This window comes from Oncorhynchus kisutch, linkage group LG6 (genome assembly GCF_002021735.2).
Source record: "Oncorhynchus kisutch isolate 150728-3 linkage group LG6, Okis_V2, whole genome shotgun sequence".
NCBI classification, from domain to species: Eukaryota; Metazoa; Chordata; class Actinopteri; order Salmoniformes; family Salmonidae; genus Oncorhynchus; species Oncorhynchus kisutch.
In genome coordinates, this window is record NC_034179.2 from 26732810 (window position 1) to 26751581 (window position 18772).

Below are 18772 nucleotides of genomic sequence, written 5' to 3' on the forward strand. Positions count from 1 at the left end.
TGGTTACCTTTTTGAGTCAAGGCAGCTGAGTTCCACCTTGCGCCTGAGGATGAAAAAAATGTCCGAAAACAGTGTGTAGCCTTGACCATCTCCCTCACTAATGAGTTGAGGGTGAGACTTCCGGACACAATCTAAGCATTGCAGTACATGTCAGAAACTCTAAAGCACAATAAAGAGCCCTGGAGAAATAGAAAAAGATAAAAAAATTGCTGGACAATTTTGTCTATTTTACCTTTATTTAACTAGGCAAGTCAGTTAAGAACTAATTCTTATTTTCAATGACGACCTAGGAACAGTGGGTTAACTGCCTGTTCAGGGGCAGAACGACAGATTTATACCTTATCAGCTTGGGGGTTTGAACTTGCAACCTTCCGGTTACTAGTCCAAAGCTCTAACCACTAGGCTACCCTGCCGCCCCCATGGCGTGCCATCGGTCTTAGTAAATGGAATGATACAAAAACACACTGGGCTTCTGGATTGATATTTGGAAGTTCAGGGATGCAGCTGATATCAACCCGTTTCAGGAACTTGCAATGACTGCTGTGCCTGTGTTGTCCTTGCCACACTTGAATGCTGAAGTTTAAAATGTTTTTCTTTCTTTATTTCACCTTTATTTAACCAGGTAAACCAGTTGAGAACAAGTTCTCATTTACAACTGCGACCTACCTGGCCAAGATAAAGCAAAGCAGTGCGACAGGAACAACACAGAGTTACACATGGAATAAACAAGCGTACAGTCAATAACACAATAGGAAAAAAAGAGTCTATATCGAGTGTGTGCAAATGGCATGAGGAGGTAAGGCCATAAATAGGCCATAGTAGCAAAGTAATGACAATTTAGCATATTAACACAAGAGTGATAGATGAGCAGATGAAGGTGTGTAAGTAGTTATAATTGGTGTGCAAAAGAGCAGAAAAGTAAATAAAAACATTATGGGGATGAGGTAGGTAGATTGGGTGGGCTATTTACAGATGGACTATGTACAGCTGCAGCGATCGGTTAGCTGCTCAGATAGCTGATGTTTAAAGTTAGTAAGGGTAATGTAAGTCTCCAGCTTCAGTGATTTTTGCAATTCATTCCAGTCACTGGCAGCAGAGAACTGGAAGGAAAGGCGGCCAAAAGAGGTGTTGGCTTTGGGGATGACCAGTGAGATATACCTGCTGGAGCGTGTGCTACGGGTGGGTGTTGTTATCGTGACCAGTGAGCTGAGATAAGGCGGAGCTTTACCTAGCATAGACTTATAGATGACCTGGAGCCAGTGGGTCTGGTGACAAATATGCAGCGAGGGCCAGCCGACTAGAGCATACAGGTTGCAGTGGTGGGTGGTATAAGGCGCTTTGGTAGCAAAACGGATGGCACTTTGATAGACTACATCAAATTAGCTGAGTAGAGTATTGGAAGCTATTTTGTAGATGACGTCGCCAAAGTCAAGGATCGGTAGGATAGTCAGCTTTCCTAGGGTAAGGTTGGCGGCGTGAGTGAAGGAGGCTTTGTTGCAGAATAGAAAGCCGAAGTCGAGAGAGTATTCAGCCAGATGAGTGTGGTAAAAAGCAAACTTAGAAATCGGATGTCCTTGCAGACCCTTAACTCCATCCTGTACATTCGATATGGACTGAAGCCGTCTGCTGAGGCTTGCTATGAGCACCAGCTGCCTGATAATGTTTTGCAGCTTTTTGGCACATCAGCTGCTTACTCATTTAAGTCAGCTCCCTCAGTTGCTGAACCTGGTATAGAGAGCCTTAACCATTATGACGATGACCCACTCTTTCTGTAAGCCAGCACAGCCTGTGTGTGTGTGTGGAGGGTGTCTGGAAGAAAAGAAAAAAACAATTAACCTGAATTAGGGCAAGACTAGTTACGATAATTTTCTCACATTGCCAGTTTTTTTCTATCGTCTCTTTTTGGTCCATTTAGATTGTTAATGTAGATTGTATACAAACAATTTTTTTTTTTTAAATGATGGTTAAAAATGTTCATGTTTTACTGTGACTTGTTGTAGGCTCCTAAGTGGACCAAATTAAGAAAACATATATATTTTTTAATGAAATTAAAAATAAAATAAAAAACTAAGTAACTCCACCAGTGTCTCTTTTGGGTCACTTTTGCCGGTCCCAAGCCCGGATAAAGGAGGAGGGTTGGAATTGTCACGTTAAAAAAAAACAAGAATTTACAGAAGAAAGTTCATTTGTAGTTCTAAACATATTTAGGGTGTTTTTGTACTCACTTTTTTGTCTCTCCCACGATGTTATTCCTCTCTCCTTCAGCGTCCATCACAATTACATGCACATGGCCAATTATGCTAATTAGGCGATGACGTCATTTAGCGCCTTTTAGCACAGCCAATAGCTACTTTCCTTACTGAGAAGTTGGCAACACTGGACTGAATGGAGGCGGATAATTATTAGTTTTTTACTCCGCTGTTCTTGGCTGGTTTCTGGAAGAAATTACCAGTCCTCACTGTCCGAGACCGGTTTTATGCGAGACCGGTCTCGAGTATTACAACACTGGTGTTTGTTTATATACATCATTGTTAGTTATTATGTCGCAGTACTTTGAAGATATGACATTTGATACTTTTCGACCGAAAAGGACTATGGGAAATCAAGTCAACAGTATCAAGCGAGCTCATTCTTGTGCATACACGCCCCAATGTCAAGAAACTACAATCCCCAGAAGCCCTTGTATCGTTGACTTTGGCAAGGTTTCTGTGGACGTGGGAAAGGGTCTGCTCAGCGCTCACACAAACAAATGTCCATGGGTAAAGGTTGCAATCGAAATGAACAGCTTGACATGCACATTTGATTCAACATATATATGTGAATTAAAATGTGGCTTAAACCTGAAGAGATATTGCTGAAAAATGCATTAAAGTTATGGGTGGCAGAAAAAGGCAACGAATATTTCGTATTACAAAGGAGGCGAGGATATGGAGAAGGAGGAGGAGGTTTGACAGGTATGTGTTCTGTTCTTTGCTGGGCTGGTAAAACCCAGTGCCATATTAGCAAAGTGTGCATGCCATCGGACAATAGTTAATATTTCCGGTCTATTTTCTAACGTCCCCCTTCAGATTCTGTCATGTAAACATAGGGGTGGGAGGCAGACAGTTCTCCAGATCCTCGTGTCAAATGGACAGGCTGGACCCCAAACGTTAGTTTAGATTGCAATAGGAATTGCAATTTAACAGTTTACAGCTGGGATATTCAACCGGGGGTTCGCAGCGCCCAATGGGCCTGTGTAGGTACTGCAGGGGTTCGCCAAAATGTTAGATTTTTTGTGTGGATTTCCCCCCCCCCTGGAAGAAAAAAAACAATTAACCTGAATTAGGGCCAGACTAGTTACTAGTTACGATCATTTTCTCACATTGCCATTGACAGTTTTTTCTATCGTCTCTTTTTGGTCCATTTAGATTGTTAATGCAGATTGTATACAAAAAAATGTTTAAAAAAAAAGATGGTTAAAAATGTTCATGTTTTACTGTGACTTGTTGTAGGCTCCTAAGTGGACCAAATTAAGAAAACATTTTTTTTATTTTTTTATTAAATGAAAAATAAAATAAAAAACTAAGTAACTCCGCCAGAGTGGACCCCTGATTGTAGGCGTATAACCTCTCACATGTAGCATAAAATAATAATAATAATTTCTTACAGTAAAATTCTACAACAAATGTAGATTTTTTTCCTTGGGACAGGAGTTGAAAAATATTATTTCTTTCAACATCTCTTGAGAAAATGCAAATGCGCATGTAACGTGTTATCTTTGACACTGTTATGCAAGCAGACAGTATTTCAACCACATAAAATATGTGCCCAAGATGAACTGAAGTCTTTTCATTTCCCTTACTGGTTAAAACCAATATTTTGCACATGACCAATCTTTCCTCTGTTTTGGAGTTTTCTCTCTGGACCCTAATCAAAACAGACAACTTTACTGGTGTTAGATTACTAATGCATTCACTCTATCGATGGAAGACATTATTCTGGTGAGCACTACTTTATTTATTCTTTTAGGGCAAAACGTTATGACAGAAGTGAAGCTACATGTATCTAACTATAGTTGACAAATGGCCTACCAAATGTCCAAAATTATAATATGGCCTACCAAATGTCGGAGATTCTAAGCAGAAACGGTTCAGTACGGAGGAGCCTACCAGCAAAATAAATTATGAAATTATTGGTTTGAACTGCACAGGTAGCCTACTTTTTGAAGTGATTTGTTTTAACAATCAGATAAAAACATCACACAATATGTGAAACTGAGACTGTGTAAACCGCAAAAAAACAACATCAAACAGGATAAGATGTTTACATGCCACAGGATCCCGTTTATGATCAGTATATCCCAGGCATGTTATCCAGGTTTCTCATAACCGGGATACAAGCCTTTTCGGGGTTATTGTAAACAGGATATGTTTATACCCGTCAATACAAAACAGAATACTTGAGTATCCCGAATAATAGTGGGATATTGGTGTGCATGTAAACGAGGTAAAAATAATAATAAATTACACCAAGAGTGAGTAGGCAGGCTAACTTGTCTACTCTAATGCAATCAGTGAATGTCAGTTGTCCATTTCCCAATAATAGTAGTTTCCCAATAATAGTAGTTTTTCTTGCACATGGTCACACAGCCTCTGACAAGCCAATTATCAGTTGTTGATCACAGTAATCCACTTGACTGAAACAGAATAGCTAACTTTCACATTTGCCACATCTCTAAAACGAAAAATGGCAATCTGGTGTCCTTCTAGTCTATTGAAGCTGCCGGTGCCAGTGGCTGTAGTCTACCGATAGTAATGGTACATGTCTCCATAAAAAAGAGGGACACTGAGAACACCATTTAGCTCTGTCCCTCAAAACATCAGAGCTATAATTATAGGTAAGTAATGGGTTTGATGAAGTGGAACACAATAGCTTTCTCTTCTGACTGGGCTAATGATGGTGGAGGCCCCCCAGGGTCTGCTCTCCTCCTGTTCAACGTCTCCCCTGAAGCCCCCTCTAACTCAAGGACCTTTTTATCCTGAAGTATCCAGATGTAAATCTCAAATGGCCACAGGGCAGAGGGCAGGCTATTATTTAGGGATACCTGCTCACTTAATTGGGCCCTTGCAGATGCACAGGTTTTTTACGTAGAAATTCTGCCAAACTTTTATAATGGATGATTTACAGGGGAAATTAACTCTGTGTCATCAGTTCAAAGTTGTGGTCTAGTCCTCCAGTCGGCTCTTGGTAGCAATTAACCCGGGGGCGAGGTTAAGGCCACTGTACAGCTGTGTCATGATCCCCCAGCCCAGCAGCCATAGATGCTGCTGATGCAGTCGGGCCGGGATAGCAGTAAAGGCCTAGCTCTGACCTTGTTAATAATATATGAAGGCAACTACGGTCCTAGATAGGTAACACAACACTGTTGGTTTGAACCACGACATGCAGGACACTTGAATGTGATAATAATCTGCACAATGAGTTTTCCACTATTCTATGTTACATGATTGATAACCCAGGTGGGAGGGCTGTTTTGTTTGCTAGATACTGTAAAATCAATAGGCATGAAATTGCCTCATGATTTTAAAATGTCTTATCATGCATGTCTAATGTCTGACTGTTAATGGGAAGTATGATTGTTACTTACTCTTTTGACAGGTCTTCTGGTTGGAACTCTTGATACGATGATGGATTCCACGTCTAAGGTCGCTCCATTTCGCATTCTACACCAGACACCGGACTCTCAGATCTACTGGTCAATAGCATGTGGTGAGAGTTTTTGCTCTACATTTTCTCAACTATCCCCATTGTCATAATAGCCACAAGTAAACATTAAAGGCTACAGTCATGTAATAACTACAATCATGTAATAACAACCTTTTCAGATTGTATTTTAGTCAACACTCATTTCCCATTTTGTGACAATAGATGGCTTAGTCATGCATAGTGTAAACAGTTTCCTTTCCATTGTGACTTAGTTTTCCCTGTGATTAGGTGGCACCAAGGAGGAGATCAACCAACACTGGGAGTGGCTGGAGAAGAACATCATGAGAACCTTGTCTGTGTTTGACTCCAGCGATGACATCACCAGCTTTGTGCAGGGCAAGATCAGAGTAAGTAATCGCTACAGATAATTAAACACACAGTTTACACAGACACTGCTATTGTTGATCTCTGCCACTCTCACAGGGAGATGGAGGCCTCCTACAGACTTAATGATGTATTAATATAGTGAAGCCTACTGATGCAGCAAGTGCATACTCTTTGAAAACAGTTGGTGGTGATTATGGTCTTTCACTGATTATTGTTTCTGATATGAAAACCTTTGACTGTTTATTGAAAGCTAAGAAAATGATAGTAGGTTTGTAATAAAAATGTGAATTTAAGAAACGATATGATGCTAATTTATATGCCTTGACATAAATTTTACAGAATGGAGATGGCATGCTGATGTGTTTAGACTGCTAATTATATTTGTTTCCTTCAGTGACCATGAGAGAGATGTTGTCCTCCTCTTCTCTCTATAAAGGGGCTGATTGCTGAGGAAGGGAAGGTGTCAGGCGTGCAGGAGGACGACCCTGAGAAGTTCCGTGAAGCACTGCTGAGGTTTGAGAAATGGTTTGACCTCCCTCAGAAGGAGAAGCTGGTCACCTACTACTCCTGTAGCTACTGGAGGGGCCGCGTGCCCTGCCAGGGCTGGCTCTACCTCAGCACCAACTTCCTGTCCTTCTACTCCTATCTGCTGGGCTCTGAGGGTGAGACGAGACAGAAACCTGAACAAGCCCTCACTGTTGACTAACAGTCACTTAAATGCAGGAACTGTCAGGCTTCATCCATTTACTTGTATTTGGATACAGTATTATCATTCCATGTCAAGACAGAAGGACAGCGAGTTACTCATTAAAGATAATCTTTTTCCACTTCAGTGAAGCTTGTAGTCTCGTGGAATGAGATCTGGAGGCTGGAGAAAACGTCCAATGTCATTCTGACGGAGAGCATTCATGTGTTGGCCAATGGGGAGGACCACTACTTCTCGATGTTCCTACACCTCAGTGAGACCTTTCTGATCATGGAGCAGCTTGCTGACTACTCCATCAAACGCCTATTTGATAAGGAGACCTTCCAGGAAGAGCCCTCCCTCTCAGACCCATTACAGATCACCAAGAGGTATACTGCCTGTCACTGTTCTTTTTTTACTCATATTTGACAAGTTATTTCAGGACACCATAGTGAATGGAGATGATATAGATTCTTTTTTTTTACCTCCATGCTCTCAAGCTGTCCTCCCTTTTTCACTACTTTTCTTTTTTGCTCTCCTTCAGAGGCTTGGAAACTAATGCTAGAAATGAGCAATTCCGGGCCTTCTTCAGGCTGCCTAAAGAGGAGAACCTGCTGGAGGTTTATGAGAGCTTCCTATGGGTTCCTTTCAGCCACTTCAACACGCTTGGGAAGATCTGTCTGTCTGAGAGCTACCTGTGTTTCGCTAGCCAGGATGGCAGCCAGTGCCATGTCATCATCCCCATGAGAGAGGCAAGACACAGCACACTACCTTGACACTAAACTAATTTAATAACCTTGGTGGCTCAGTTGTTTTGCTCAAATTTGTTGACCCAAATACCTATCCTTGCAGGTGATTGGTGTGGAGAAACCGGACCGTAGCAGCAGGGCTTTGACTGTGTGTGTGCGGGGTAAGAGGGCTCTGAGGTTCTCTGAAGTTCGGGACTTTGAGCGTCTCAGCAATGCAATCCGCAGGAGGTGTGGGATGACTGCCAGTCCTCAACACTCTGCATCAACTGAGGTGACTAACTTCCCGTTTTGGACCTTCTTACTGCTAGGTCTCTGCCCCAAGGGGACAATTCCAGTCTGTCTGCAACCCTCCAAATGTGTCTAAGGGGGCTTTCACATCAAATTGGTTAAACCGTTTTTTCCTCACTCTGGTGCATTTACCCCCTTGGTTCGATTAAACTGGTGTGAACACTCTTAACTGCACTCGGGAGCGCACCAAACAATGCACCTTCTCTCAAAAAGGGTGATCTCGGTCCATTTCAATTCGTACCGTGGTGTGTTTCACTGCAGGTGTGAACGCAGTTTGGACCAAGCACAGGAAAAGAAGCAGAGATGTGCAGTATTATTGGTTGTTTGACAATGAGCATTTGATCAAATGCACGCATTATCAGAACTTGGTTTCTCTGAAACATTTTGTGAGTAGCAGCACATTTATGAGCACATCCTATGCAGATTAGGTTAGACCGGGGCTATACAGGAGATATAGGCTACTGAATACATTCACTGCACGTCATAGTTAGAGCAACTATTGCACTATTTTCCTCCCAAATGTTGTTGGAAGACCTAAGCTAAAGTATTATAACGATTGGCTGGGACACACAAGTGATGCTCCATGATGATCATAGATGGATTTAATATGAGCATTTTTGCCCAATAAACAAAATACTTGCATGAACATGTTAGTTCGTTTGACATTTGGCAGTGTGTAACCAACTGGACCAAATGAAAAATATCTGCCAGGCTATAATTGCTGCCATTGAAAACAAACTGGGTTCACTGTGCCTTGCAGGGCATCAGAGGGGAGTGCCAAAACCTCATCAATCACTTTGAGGACAACCCAGAGGAGGTGGCTATGATGGTGGGACAGAAGGAGAGCAGCAAGACTGTCAGCAATGAGGCCCTCATGACTGTGTTCCACCCCCAGGATGCTGAAAACCTGGATCCCAAAATGGTGGGATTTTACTCTAAAATATGACCTTCTCTCCTAATATGAAGAAATATACCATCTCTGTTTTCTCTAGGAGTGCTGTTTTTTCCACCCAGTGTGAGAATGTGCTCTCCTTGTACTGTCTAGGTGTCTCAGCCTTGACAGCTCATTTCTTATTCCGCTGTTTAATCTCTGTGCCTGACAGCTAAAGGAGAAGATGAAGGAGCAGTCATGGGACATCCACTTCTCAGAGTATGGCCGTGGCACCAGTATGTTCTGTACCAAGAAGACACGAGACCTGATTGTGCGTGGTGTCCCTGAGGCCTTAAGAGGAGAGCTCTGGATGCTCTTCTCAGGTTCTGTTTGATATGGCTCTTTCACTGTTATTTGGCTCATATGTCTCCTTCACTGATGTGTAAAAGTGTGGTGTCTTTAATGTTTTGCGATATGTGTTTTATTTAAATATGGTGTGGTGTTTTGCCTTGGTACCATAGGTGCAGTCAATGACATGGCCGTTAACCCTGGGTATTACAGTGAGATAGTGGATAAGTCTCTGGGGACCAGCACCCTTGCCACTGATGAGATAGAGAGAGACCTGCACCGCTCCCTACCAGAGCACCCTGCCTTCCAGAGCGACACAGGCATCTCTGCTCTGCGCAGAGTCCTCACTGCATATGCCTACAGGAACCCCAAAATCGGCTATTGCCAGGTGCTAAGCTAGAAACCCCTATAACACTTCCCTGCGTTCGTTCTCTCAAAAAGCTCATAGGCATCTTTACATCTATCCTCCTTTTCTCTTGTGAAGGCCATGAACATCCTGACGTCGGTCCTGTTGCTCTATGCTAAAGAGGAGGAGGCTTTCTGGCTGCTAGTGGCTGTCTGTGAGAGGATGCTGCCTGACTACTTTAACCGCAGGATCATTGGTGAGAGACGCAGCTGAATAACAATATAATTTTCAGTGTTGCATCACGTTAAATATATGCACTGTATGTGTGTTTGATACTGAATACCTGGCTTACACTTTCTCCCATAACTGCTATAAATCCTGTTTACAAATATCTTGTATTTCCTCAGGTGCCCTGGTGGACCAGGCGGTGTTTGAGGAGCTGATCCGAATGCACCTCACCCAGCTGACGGAGCACATGACAGACCTGACCTTCTTCTCCTCTGTGTCCCTGTCCTGGTTCCTCACCCTGTTTATCAGTGTCCTGCCCATAGAGAGTGCTGTCAACGTGGTCGACTGCTTCTTCTACGACGGCATCAAAGCCATCCTGCAGCTGGGCCTGGCTGTGCTCGACTACAACATGGAGGGTTTGATCAGCTCCCATGACGACGCTGAGGCAGTCACCATCCTCAGCAAGTGAGTGTCAACACAGAGAGGGCGAGATCTAAAGGTCAACTGAATTGGTTATTTCAAAGTACTGTATTAGGTTTATGATGGATTGTGAAGTAACAATCTCCAAAACAGTGAGTTAATTCTACAGGAATGCCCATCTTGTTCATGTTACTTAACTGCTGCTCTGTTTGCCCTGGCAGGTTTTTTGATAATGTGACCAATAAGGACAGTCCTCTACCACAAACAGTGCAGCAAAACTCAGTGGGGAACAATGACAAATCATCATCCCTCTCCAAGGTGGACATCAGTGATCTCATCAAAGAAGCCTATGAGGTACTGTAATGGTCAGTGTTGCTAGGACTGACCCCATGTCTCAATGTCAGGCTTGTCATTTAGCCTTTTTAATTTGCTTATAGAAATATGGAGACATGAAATCAGAGGAAGTAGAGCGCATGCGGAAAAGAAACAAACTGTATGTAATCCAAACATTAGAGGATACGACTAAACAAAATGTGGTGAGTGGCACATCCTCAAACCTCCATTGCAACCTTTTGGCATTGTTTACAACAATATTATGTAGGATTAATTGATATTTACTTTTTCCTCAGCTACGGGTAGTGTCACAAGAAGTAAAGTTCAGTGCTCCCCAGCTTGATAACCTTTATGCATTGTTCAAGGTATCACAATCACTACTGCATACTGCTGCAGTTGACATGACTGGCACGAAAAATGGAAATTTGTTGAAAAGACAGATTTAACTGCTGGAAATTGAGTACCTCAATGTTTTTCCTAGAGGCAACATTTCCTCAGCTGCTACTGGACGATGAACAGCCCAGTGCTGCTACACCACGACCCCAGCCTGGCCTATCTGGAGCAGTACCAGCTGGGCTTCCATCAGTTCAGGGTGCTCTTCTCCCTCCTGGAGCCCTGGTCCCTCTGCAGCGGCAACGATGCCCTCTTCCTCTGGGCCTTCCGCCTGCTGGATGAGAACCAGGATGGCCTTGTCAACTTCAAAGAGTTCTGCTGTGCCCTGGGTAAGGCTAGACCAGTGCTCTGATGCATTGCTACAGGTCTATGATCGCAGTGCCCACCCGTCTGTTTTCACCATTATCTGTGTGAACGGTATGTCACATCTAATCCTGCATCAACCTCATGCAACCTTTCATGCAAATGTTGTTCTTTCTGCAGACATTTTGTACAGTGGCACTTTCACCAACAAACTGAAATTCCTGTTCAAGCTTCATCTGCCACCAGGTAAGTAAGATCACCAGAAACTGCATAAGCACCTTCTCTCTCACTTGTCATTCTACATCCATGATACTTTTGATCTGTATTCCTTCTGCTTGAATACATCATTTAGGATAAAAAACGAATCTAACTCCAAATTCGCCAGGTCGCAGTTGTAAATGAGAACTTGTTCTCAACTAGCCTACCTGGTTAAATAAAGATGAACAAAAAAATAAAGGTTTGCAAAGGGTCAAAAACTTGTCCTGGAATTTTTCTTAAATTCATCAAAAAAGTTATCTTAAAACATTGAACCTTTTTTGTGGGATACACATAAGGCAATTCTAGGTCTTGTGTCATATTTTGGTTAAACTATCCCCAATTCAATGGAATTGCAACCCACTTGCATGCACAGTGCACTCTTCCATCACATGGTCAGCTGATTCTCAAGATCTTGCACACTAGTGAGATGCTATTGAGCACACATTCCTACACTGTCTGAGTCAGACTACATGCTTTCTGGTATGTTTTGATTACAGTACTGGGTGGGGTGAATAGATTTTATATGACCTACATGATTTTGTTAACTTGTAAATAGTAGCCTACAGCAAAGTGTGTTTAAATCATTTCTAACCTGTTAACAATTTCTTCTAGTTAGTTTTTGCCACCATGTAGGTTTTAGCTTGCTTGAGCCTGCTAACTGAGAAGTGTTAATTGACCTGTTTCTATACATGTTTCAATTTAAAACATTTATCTTACAAAGGAGTTGTTTAATCTAACTACTTAACTATTTATCTGTACATGGAATTGTATTATTTTTTAGAAGGAAAAGCTGTGTACATTTGCAAATACTGTGCCAAATCATATGGGAAGATTGCAACAAAGATGCAGAATCATCTGGCCAAGTGCGTAAAGTTCCCTCAGCACTCACAACAAGCAACCTCTGACAAAAGTACCTCTACTTCTATTCGAGGTGAAAATGATGAATCAGACACCTTATCGATAGCAACAGCTCATGGTTCTCCTGGAATCAGAAGTTTGGATGAACGTAGTCAGACAAATGTATTGGAAGAGATTTCTGAATGTTCTTCGCCCAGCATACACCCCTCCAACCAGATATGCTTTATCTACTCATTTGCTGGATGCAAATGCACTTCAACCGAGTTCAAGTGAAGGTCAAGCAAATCATAGAGAAAACAGCCTGTATTGCAATCATCTCTGATGGATGGACGAATGTTCGTGGGCAAGGAATAATTAACTACTTCATCTCCACCCCTCAACCAGTATTCTACAAGAGCACAGACACAAGAGACAACAGACACACCGGTCTCTACATTGCAGATGAGCTGAAGGCCGTCATCAATGACCGTGGACCACAGAAGGTATTTGCACTGGTGACAGACAATGCTGCTAACATGAAGGCTGCTTGGTCTAAAGTGGAGGAGTCCTAACCTCACATCACACCCACTGGCTGTGCTGCTCATGCATTGACTCTGCTCCTCAAGGACATCATGGCACTGAAAACAATGGATACACTCTACAAGAGAGCCAAGGAAATGGTTAGGTATGTGAAGGGTCATCAAGTTATAGCAGCAATCTACCTCACCAAGCAAAGTGAGAAGAATAAGAGCACCACATTGAAGCTGCCCAGCAACACCCGTTGGGGTGGTGTTGTCATCATGTTTGACAGTCTCCTGGAGGGGAAGGAGTCTCTCCAATAAATGGCCATATCACAGTCTGCTGATATGGACAGCCCCATCAAGAGGGTCCTCCTGGGTGATGTATTTTTTTGGAGAGAGTGGTAAGCAGCCTGAAACTCCTGAAACCTATAGCAGTAGCCATTGCACGGATTGAGGGAGACAATGCCATCCTGTCTGATGTTCAGACTCTGCTTGCAGAGAAGAAATCCATACTGCCCTGCCCACTTCACTGTTGCTCCAAGCAGAGGAAACTGTAGTTCTGAAATACATCAAAAAGCGTGAAGACTTCTGCCTGAAGCCCATACTCGCAGCAGTGTACATGTTGGACCCCAAGTATGCTGGCAAGAGCATCCTGTCTGGTGCAGAGATCAACAAGGCCTATGAGGCTTTTTGAGCCTGACAACGAGCCATCCTCATCAAGGTTGGAAAGTGACAGTGAAGGTAAGGCCTCAGTCTGATGTTCAAGAGGTGGATATTGAGGAGGTCCAGGGAGAAGACATGGAAACCTGAGAGGAAGACAATCAAAGCTTTAGTTTCTAGACTTTCTAGATAATTTTGCACGCCCAATTTTTCAGTTTTTGATTTGTTAAAAAAGTTTGAAATATCCAATAAATGTCGTTCCACTTCATGATTGTGTCCCACTTGTTGTTGATTCTTCACAAAAAAATACAGTTTTATATCTTTATGTTTGAAGCCTGAAATGTGGCAAAAGGTCGCAAAGTTCAAGGGGGCCGAATACTTTCGCAAGGCACTGTATGTTTAAAAAAAGAAATGGGAGATGTGATGGATTATTGGAATCATTCAATATTCCCTTTTGTTGTTCAGTGAAAGCATCCCATGTGAAGAGTCAACTCATTTAATTAAAGTTCAATTAATATATATATATTTTTTTTTTCCTATTGTAAAGGATTTAATCATTTCCAATTATGTCTACTTATGATAAGGTAGAAGGATTATGTTTGTCTCCATATGATATGGTAAATATATCCAATGCAAAAAACCATCTACATTTTAAATGGTGTTAATATGAATTTGCATATATTTCCATTAATTCCCACGGAAAGTTTCCACCTCTGAATATTCCCCAAAATGTGCAACCGTACTCCCAGTATAGTTTTGCTGTGGACTGTGCCCTTCTAATTTCAACTGTACTGTATATTTCGTGCTACTCTTCTACTCGCCAACTAATCTCTTTGTTAACTGTTTCTTATGTCTGTCCCTACAGTAATGTTGCATGCTCTCACAGACAATGTCTTCTAGCTTTCACAGGGAGTCCTTTCCACTCAAAAGGCCAAAGACTTCCTCACTTTATTCCAATGACTGACGACCTATCCCACTTGAGTCGATTGACTGGTCAGCTTGCTTTGCTCTTTTCTTTCTCTGCTATAACCATTTCACTATTGGCTTCTCTGTGCTTTTCTCTTTAGTAAATGCTCATCTGTTTGTTTGTCTTTAACAATTTCTCTCGTGTTGCTCTCTTTTTTCATGTACAATTTGTTTCACTACGATCTGGATATGTGTTCTTGTAGACAAGGTTTATATATGATATAATTTCTAACTGGTTATGGTTTAGAATAGCAAAATGTACTTTACAGTTACTGTATGACTTCCTTTGACTTATATGAATGTACTTTACACTATGTAGTGTCTGATCTCCCAGAAGATGGCGTGATCAGGAAAAGCCCTGAAAGAGGTAATTTATTTGGCCTGTCTCTTTTTTTCTTTTACCAGGCTCTTCACAATATTGCTAATTTAAACAGATGATCGTTGTACACATGACCCATTTGTGTCTGAAAACTGCACTTTCCACAGGCAAAGGGAAAGTGGATCTGCAGGCCTACCTGAAACAATGGCAAGATGAGATACTAAAGAAAGAGGAGAGCATCAAGGATTTACCCAGAATTAACCAGGTAAATACACCCATATCTAGGTTAAAATTTAGTCAATCAGGTGAATATGCAATGCAGATATCTTTCCAACAGATCAACTTTGAATAATTTAATCCACATGTTATGTCATTACTTTATGCAAAAGAAACACAATGACGAAATCTTAATTGTATTCATCCCTTTTTTTTTGGTGCCAGGCTCAGTTCATCCAGTTCTCCAAAACGCTCTACAATCTGTTCCATGGTGACCCAGAAGAGGAGTCTCTGTACCGTGCTGTGGCTCGTGTCACCAGTCTTCTGCTGAGGATGGAAGAAGTAGGGCGCAGGCTCCAGGAGCCCACTAGCCCCACCCAGGCTGCCCCAGAGGGGGCTCTACTCAACAGGGAGGCCTGCAGCACCCCTGAGGAAAGCTCAGACACCCCTTGCGCTACCATCACTCTGGAGGCAGGCTCCATCCCACAGGAGGTGGAGTGGTCATTCGCCTTTGAGCAGATCTTGGCATCGCTGCTCAACGAGCCTGTCCTTGTGCGCTTCTTTGAGAGGCCTGTGGACATTCAGGCCCGACTGGACCATGCCAAGGGTGCTCAGTTGAAAGCTAAGACAAACAAGTGAACTGAAGGATACACTGTGGTTCTGAACTTCTCAAAGCCAATAAGTCTCTATGTTCACCATTCTCTACTGTTCTTTCTCCGCCTGGTTAGGTAACAGGAGTAGATTCTAAGCCAACCCTGTTCACTGTAACCAAACGCAAGGAATACACTCGCTAGAGAATACATTCACACCTTTTAACGCCTATAGATTCCAGTCGTATCTGGTAGATTCATTGTTTTAGACCTGTCATCTGCACACCAGCAAACCTGCTCAAGCATCTTGCTTCTATGTGCCAAAGTGTTTTTTCTCATGCAGCCTTAAATCGCTTCGCTAATTTTTAGAAACACCAGGCTTTCAAATTGGGGTAAGTGTGATCAGTTGACCTGTGTGGAATATGTAGGGAGCAGCAACACTCCAGGGTAATCACTTGAAGTCAACAATGGAAGTCAATCATTGCATGAAACCAGCACATGTAGATGGGATAGATAATTGTATATGATACCTTTACTGTTGCTCATCCATAATTATGCAATGAATGAAACCTAGAATGGAGAGATGAAAGAGACATCACCATGTTATTGTATTTCTGGGTTTACTTTGTAATGACGGGAAATGGCAAATTTATTTCTGTTAATTTTGTGGAGAGGGGCTTTTGAAAACGATGGGACCACTACTTGCTAAAGGCCCAAGGATGATTGTCGGAATTCTACATTTCAGTTTTTTTACAACCTATATTATGCTTTTGACTTCAGATTCCATTTGTTTTGTTGAAGTATCATGAGTGAGGGAAGAAGAGCATGTTGTCATTGCCATTTCAAATCACTTTCAGGACACAAACTAAAAACAAATTGGATAGTTGCAGTTGAGGCAACCAATGTTGTCAAATGAGGACATTGTACAATATTTTTTATCTGACTACTGTCTTGAGTCTTCAAGGGAAATTAAGTAATGTATATATCATTTGATATACAGAGGAATGGACAATAAACGTCTTATGATTGTTTTCTTTTGATTGATGTTGTATAGTTTAATTGATTTTCAAAGGGATTACTAAATATTTTTCAGAGTAAATGTTATATTCATATGTTTTTTTATCATGTCTTTTAAAAGGAAAATCTTGTTTGATTATATTTGTGAGACTGAAGATGAATTGATTTGATAGGTGTAACTGGTAGTGTGGCCTGTTAAACATTCCTTTGTATATGGTTTTCCTTTTTTGAAGTCCTTTAAAGCATGAAACTGTGCATGGGCATGGATACCTTATGATGATAACTAATCATTCCAAATGCAACACAGTTGGTTCTGAATTACTTTATTTCTTAGTTTGATGTGGACTGTAAAATGCAGACTTTTTGTCATTGTTTATTGAAAAAAGCTGCTTCAATGTCCTCTGTGTATTATGGATATTCATATTTTACATAAGCAGTTCTAAATGTTTATTTTTTTCTAAATTAGTCAGTCAGGGAAAGGACAGCTGAGCAACTTTTACATGGTTTGTATTTTCTGTATTTGAGCGTTCTTCCTCAGTGCCATCTGCGTGCAAAATCAAACCTAGTCTCATAAATAGACCCCTTATCCCACACCAATAATCACTTGGCTTAGTAAATATTTCTAAAATGCTGTTCCTTGTTATAATAGCTGCTAAGATGAATATACGTATTTGTCACTTTAAAGCCTTTACTTGACAGCACAATATTGTAAAATATAGAGAGGTAGCTACTCTGCATTAAAAAAAATCAATATAGTAAAGTTATAAGAGCCCATATTCATTGGAGAACAAGTGTTAGTGTTGGAAATTAGCAGTTTACTCTTTACATTGCATTAGTGGTGACTTGAGTGGGAAGTTAAATTCACCCATGAACAAGTCAGTATTAAAATATTTGCAGGGCAATTACCTTTTGAAATGTCACAATTCTCAATTTGTCATGATAGATTGTTGTGGACTACACTCACATTTAGAAATAAAGAGATTGTGTATAGGCTTTATTGGTTATGCTCTAGATGTGTAGTCAGATCTTTATCAACTTGATGCAATACATAGGATAATTGCGTATTACCAGTGAAACTATATTACGTTACCTTTTATTTGACCTTTAAGCTATTTACGCTTTAAGATGTATTTGGGCCTACTTATTGTAAATGTAATTGCTTGGTTGCCAATTAATGGTCTTAATTACAATAATCACAGCTAACGTAAATATAATTTAAGTCTATACTGCCTGTTTTTGTTGGGGGGGGGTTCTGGAGGAAAATGAATCCTTTGGAATGTTATGTAGTTTTTGATCTGCCTGTGCCTACCACAAGTGGCACTTTATGTGAATGTCAAACATCTTGAAATGAAATAAAATGTTACAATGTAATAAAATAATCTCAGACATCAAATGTGTTTCTTTGAATGAAAGATTTGTTTTACAAATAGACCAAGTGAATGAATGGAACAGCCAGGATGGGTTTGAACCACTTCTTCAGGTCATAATTTGCTATGCTTACGTAGAGAGATACACCTACCATGTTTCCCTCTTTATTGCGTCTTGCCTATGACGCTCATCCATATATCGATATGTACATATTCTTATTCCATCCCTTTAGATTTGTGTGTATTAGGTGGTTGGGGAATTGTTAGATTACTTGTTAGATATTAACTCGCATCAACATCTGCTAACCATGTGTATGTGACCAATTTTTTAAAATTGGATTTGATTCTAGATACCCGCATTATCCCCTTTTTCCATGTCGAGACTGCTGCTACATTTTTTGACAGGGTGGTTGTCAGCCTCTGCTACCAACACCCATGACTACTTAGCCTCCATAAGTCAGAATACTGGAAGTGTGTGAGAAAAGCTAATAGGTCTACAAAACTCTTCTAAAATCTCACTGACATGAAGATGACCCTAGGTACAGGACCAAATGACCATAGTCAGATAGTGCCTTTGCTAATTGTGATTGGCTCATTTGTTGTAGCGTAGAGAGCTCACGAGAAAGCTGTAGCTTGTGGATTTCCCTCCGTCGTCTCTTTCGACACCTGTTGTTGATTTAACATTGGTGGAAAAGAGAAAAGATTGGTTGAAAATGACATTAGTGGTAGCTTTCATGCTAATTTAAAAGGTGTTTACAGATGGTTCCAAGGATCCTGATAGTGGATACACGGGAGCGGGAGTTTACATTGCTGAATTTGATGTGCAGATATGTAGAAGACTAACAGATGGACTGTCTGTATACTCTGTCTGTATGCTGAACAGTTGGCAATGCTAGTTGCTCTCCAGTGGGTGAGGACGCTCAACCTATTAGAATTGTATTATGCTCAGATTCTTTGTCTGTACTGTGTAGTTTATCCTCTGGTA

General features: G+C 41.3%; 1 protein-coding gene across 3 annotated transcripts; it reads left to right on the forward strand.

The window, feature by feature from the left end:
* Window positions 1-2658: 2658 nt before the first annotated feature.
* Window positions 2659-17813, forward strand: LOC109892581 (TBC1 domain family member 8B). 3 transcript variants are annotated; one of them, XM_031826512.1, is made up of 21 exons: window positions 2659-2954; window positions 5638-5748; window positions 5974-6092; window positions 6509-6734; window positions 6906-7146; window positions 7302-7509; window positions 7610-7777; window positions 8555-8716; window positions 8898-9048; window positions 9187-9401; window positions 9498-9615; window positions 9767-10052; window positions 10229-10361; window positions 10445-10543; window positions 10637-10705; window positions 10822-11062; window positions 11217-11282; window positions 14213-14305; window positions 14598-14645; window positions 14765-14862; window positions 15039-17799. In XM_031826512.1, the coding sequence occupies exons 1-21, from the start codon at window positions 2828-2830 to the stop codon at window positions 15450-15452; spliced, it is 3393 nt and encodes a 1130-aa protein (XP_031682372.1). In that variant the 5' UTR covers window positions 2659-2827; the 3' UTR covers window positions 15453-17799. The 3 variants fall into 3 exon arrangements, with proteins under 3 accessions (XP_031682372.1, XP_020340811.1, XP_031682373.1); XM_020485222.2 differs by lacking the exon at window positions 14213-14305 and having other exon boundaries at window positions 2717-2954; window positions 15039-17813; XM_031826513.1 differs by lacking the exon at window positions 2659-2954 and having other exon boundaries at window positions 5958-6092.
* Window positions 17814-18772: the final 959 nt, after the last annotated feature.

Coding starts and splice junctions, on each gene's coding strand:
- LOC109892581 (XM_031826512.1), top strand. CDS start 2,828: ATGTGGCTTAAACCTGAAGAGATATTGCTGAAAAATGCATTAAAGTTA. Junction 9,616..9,766: donor CTTTAACCGCAGGATCATTG/GTGAGAGACGCA, acceptor GTATTTCCTCAG/GTGCCCTGGTGGACCAGGCG. Junction 11,063..11,216: donor AGAGTTCTGCTGTGCCCTGG/GTAAGGCTAGAC, acceptor TTCTTTCTGCAG/ACATTTTGTACAGTGGCACT.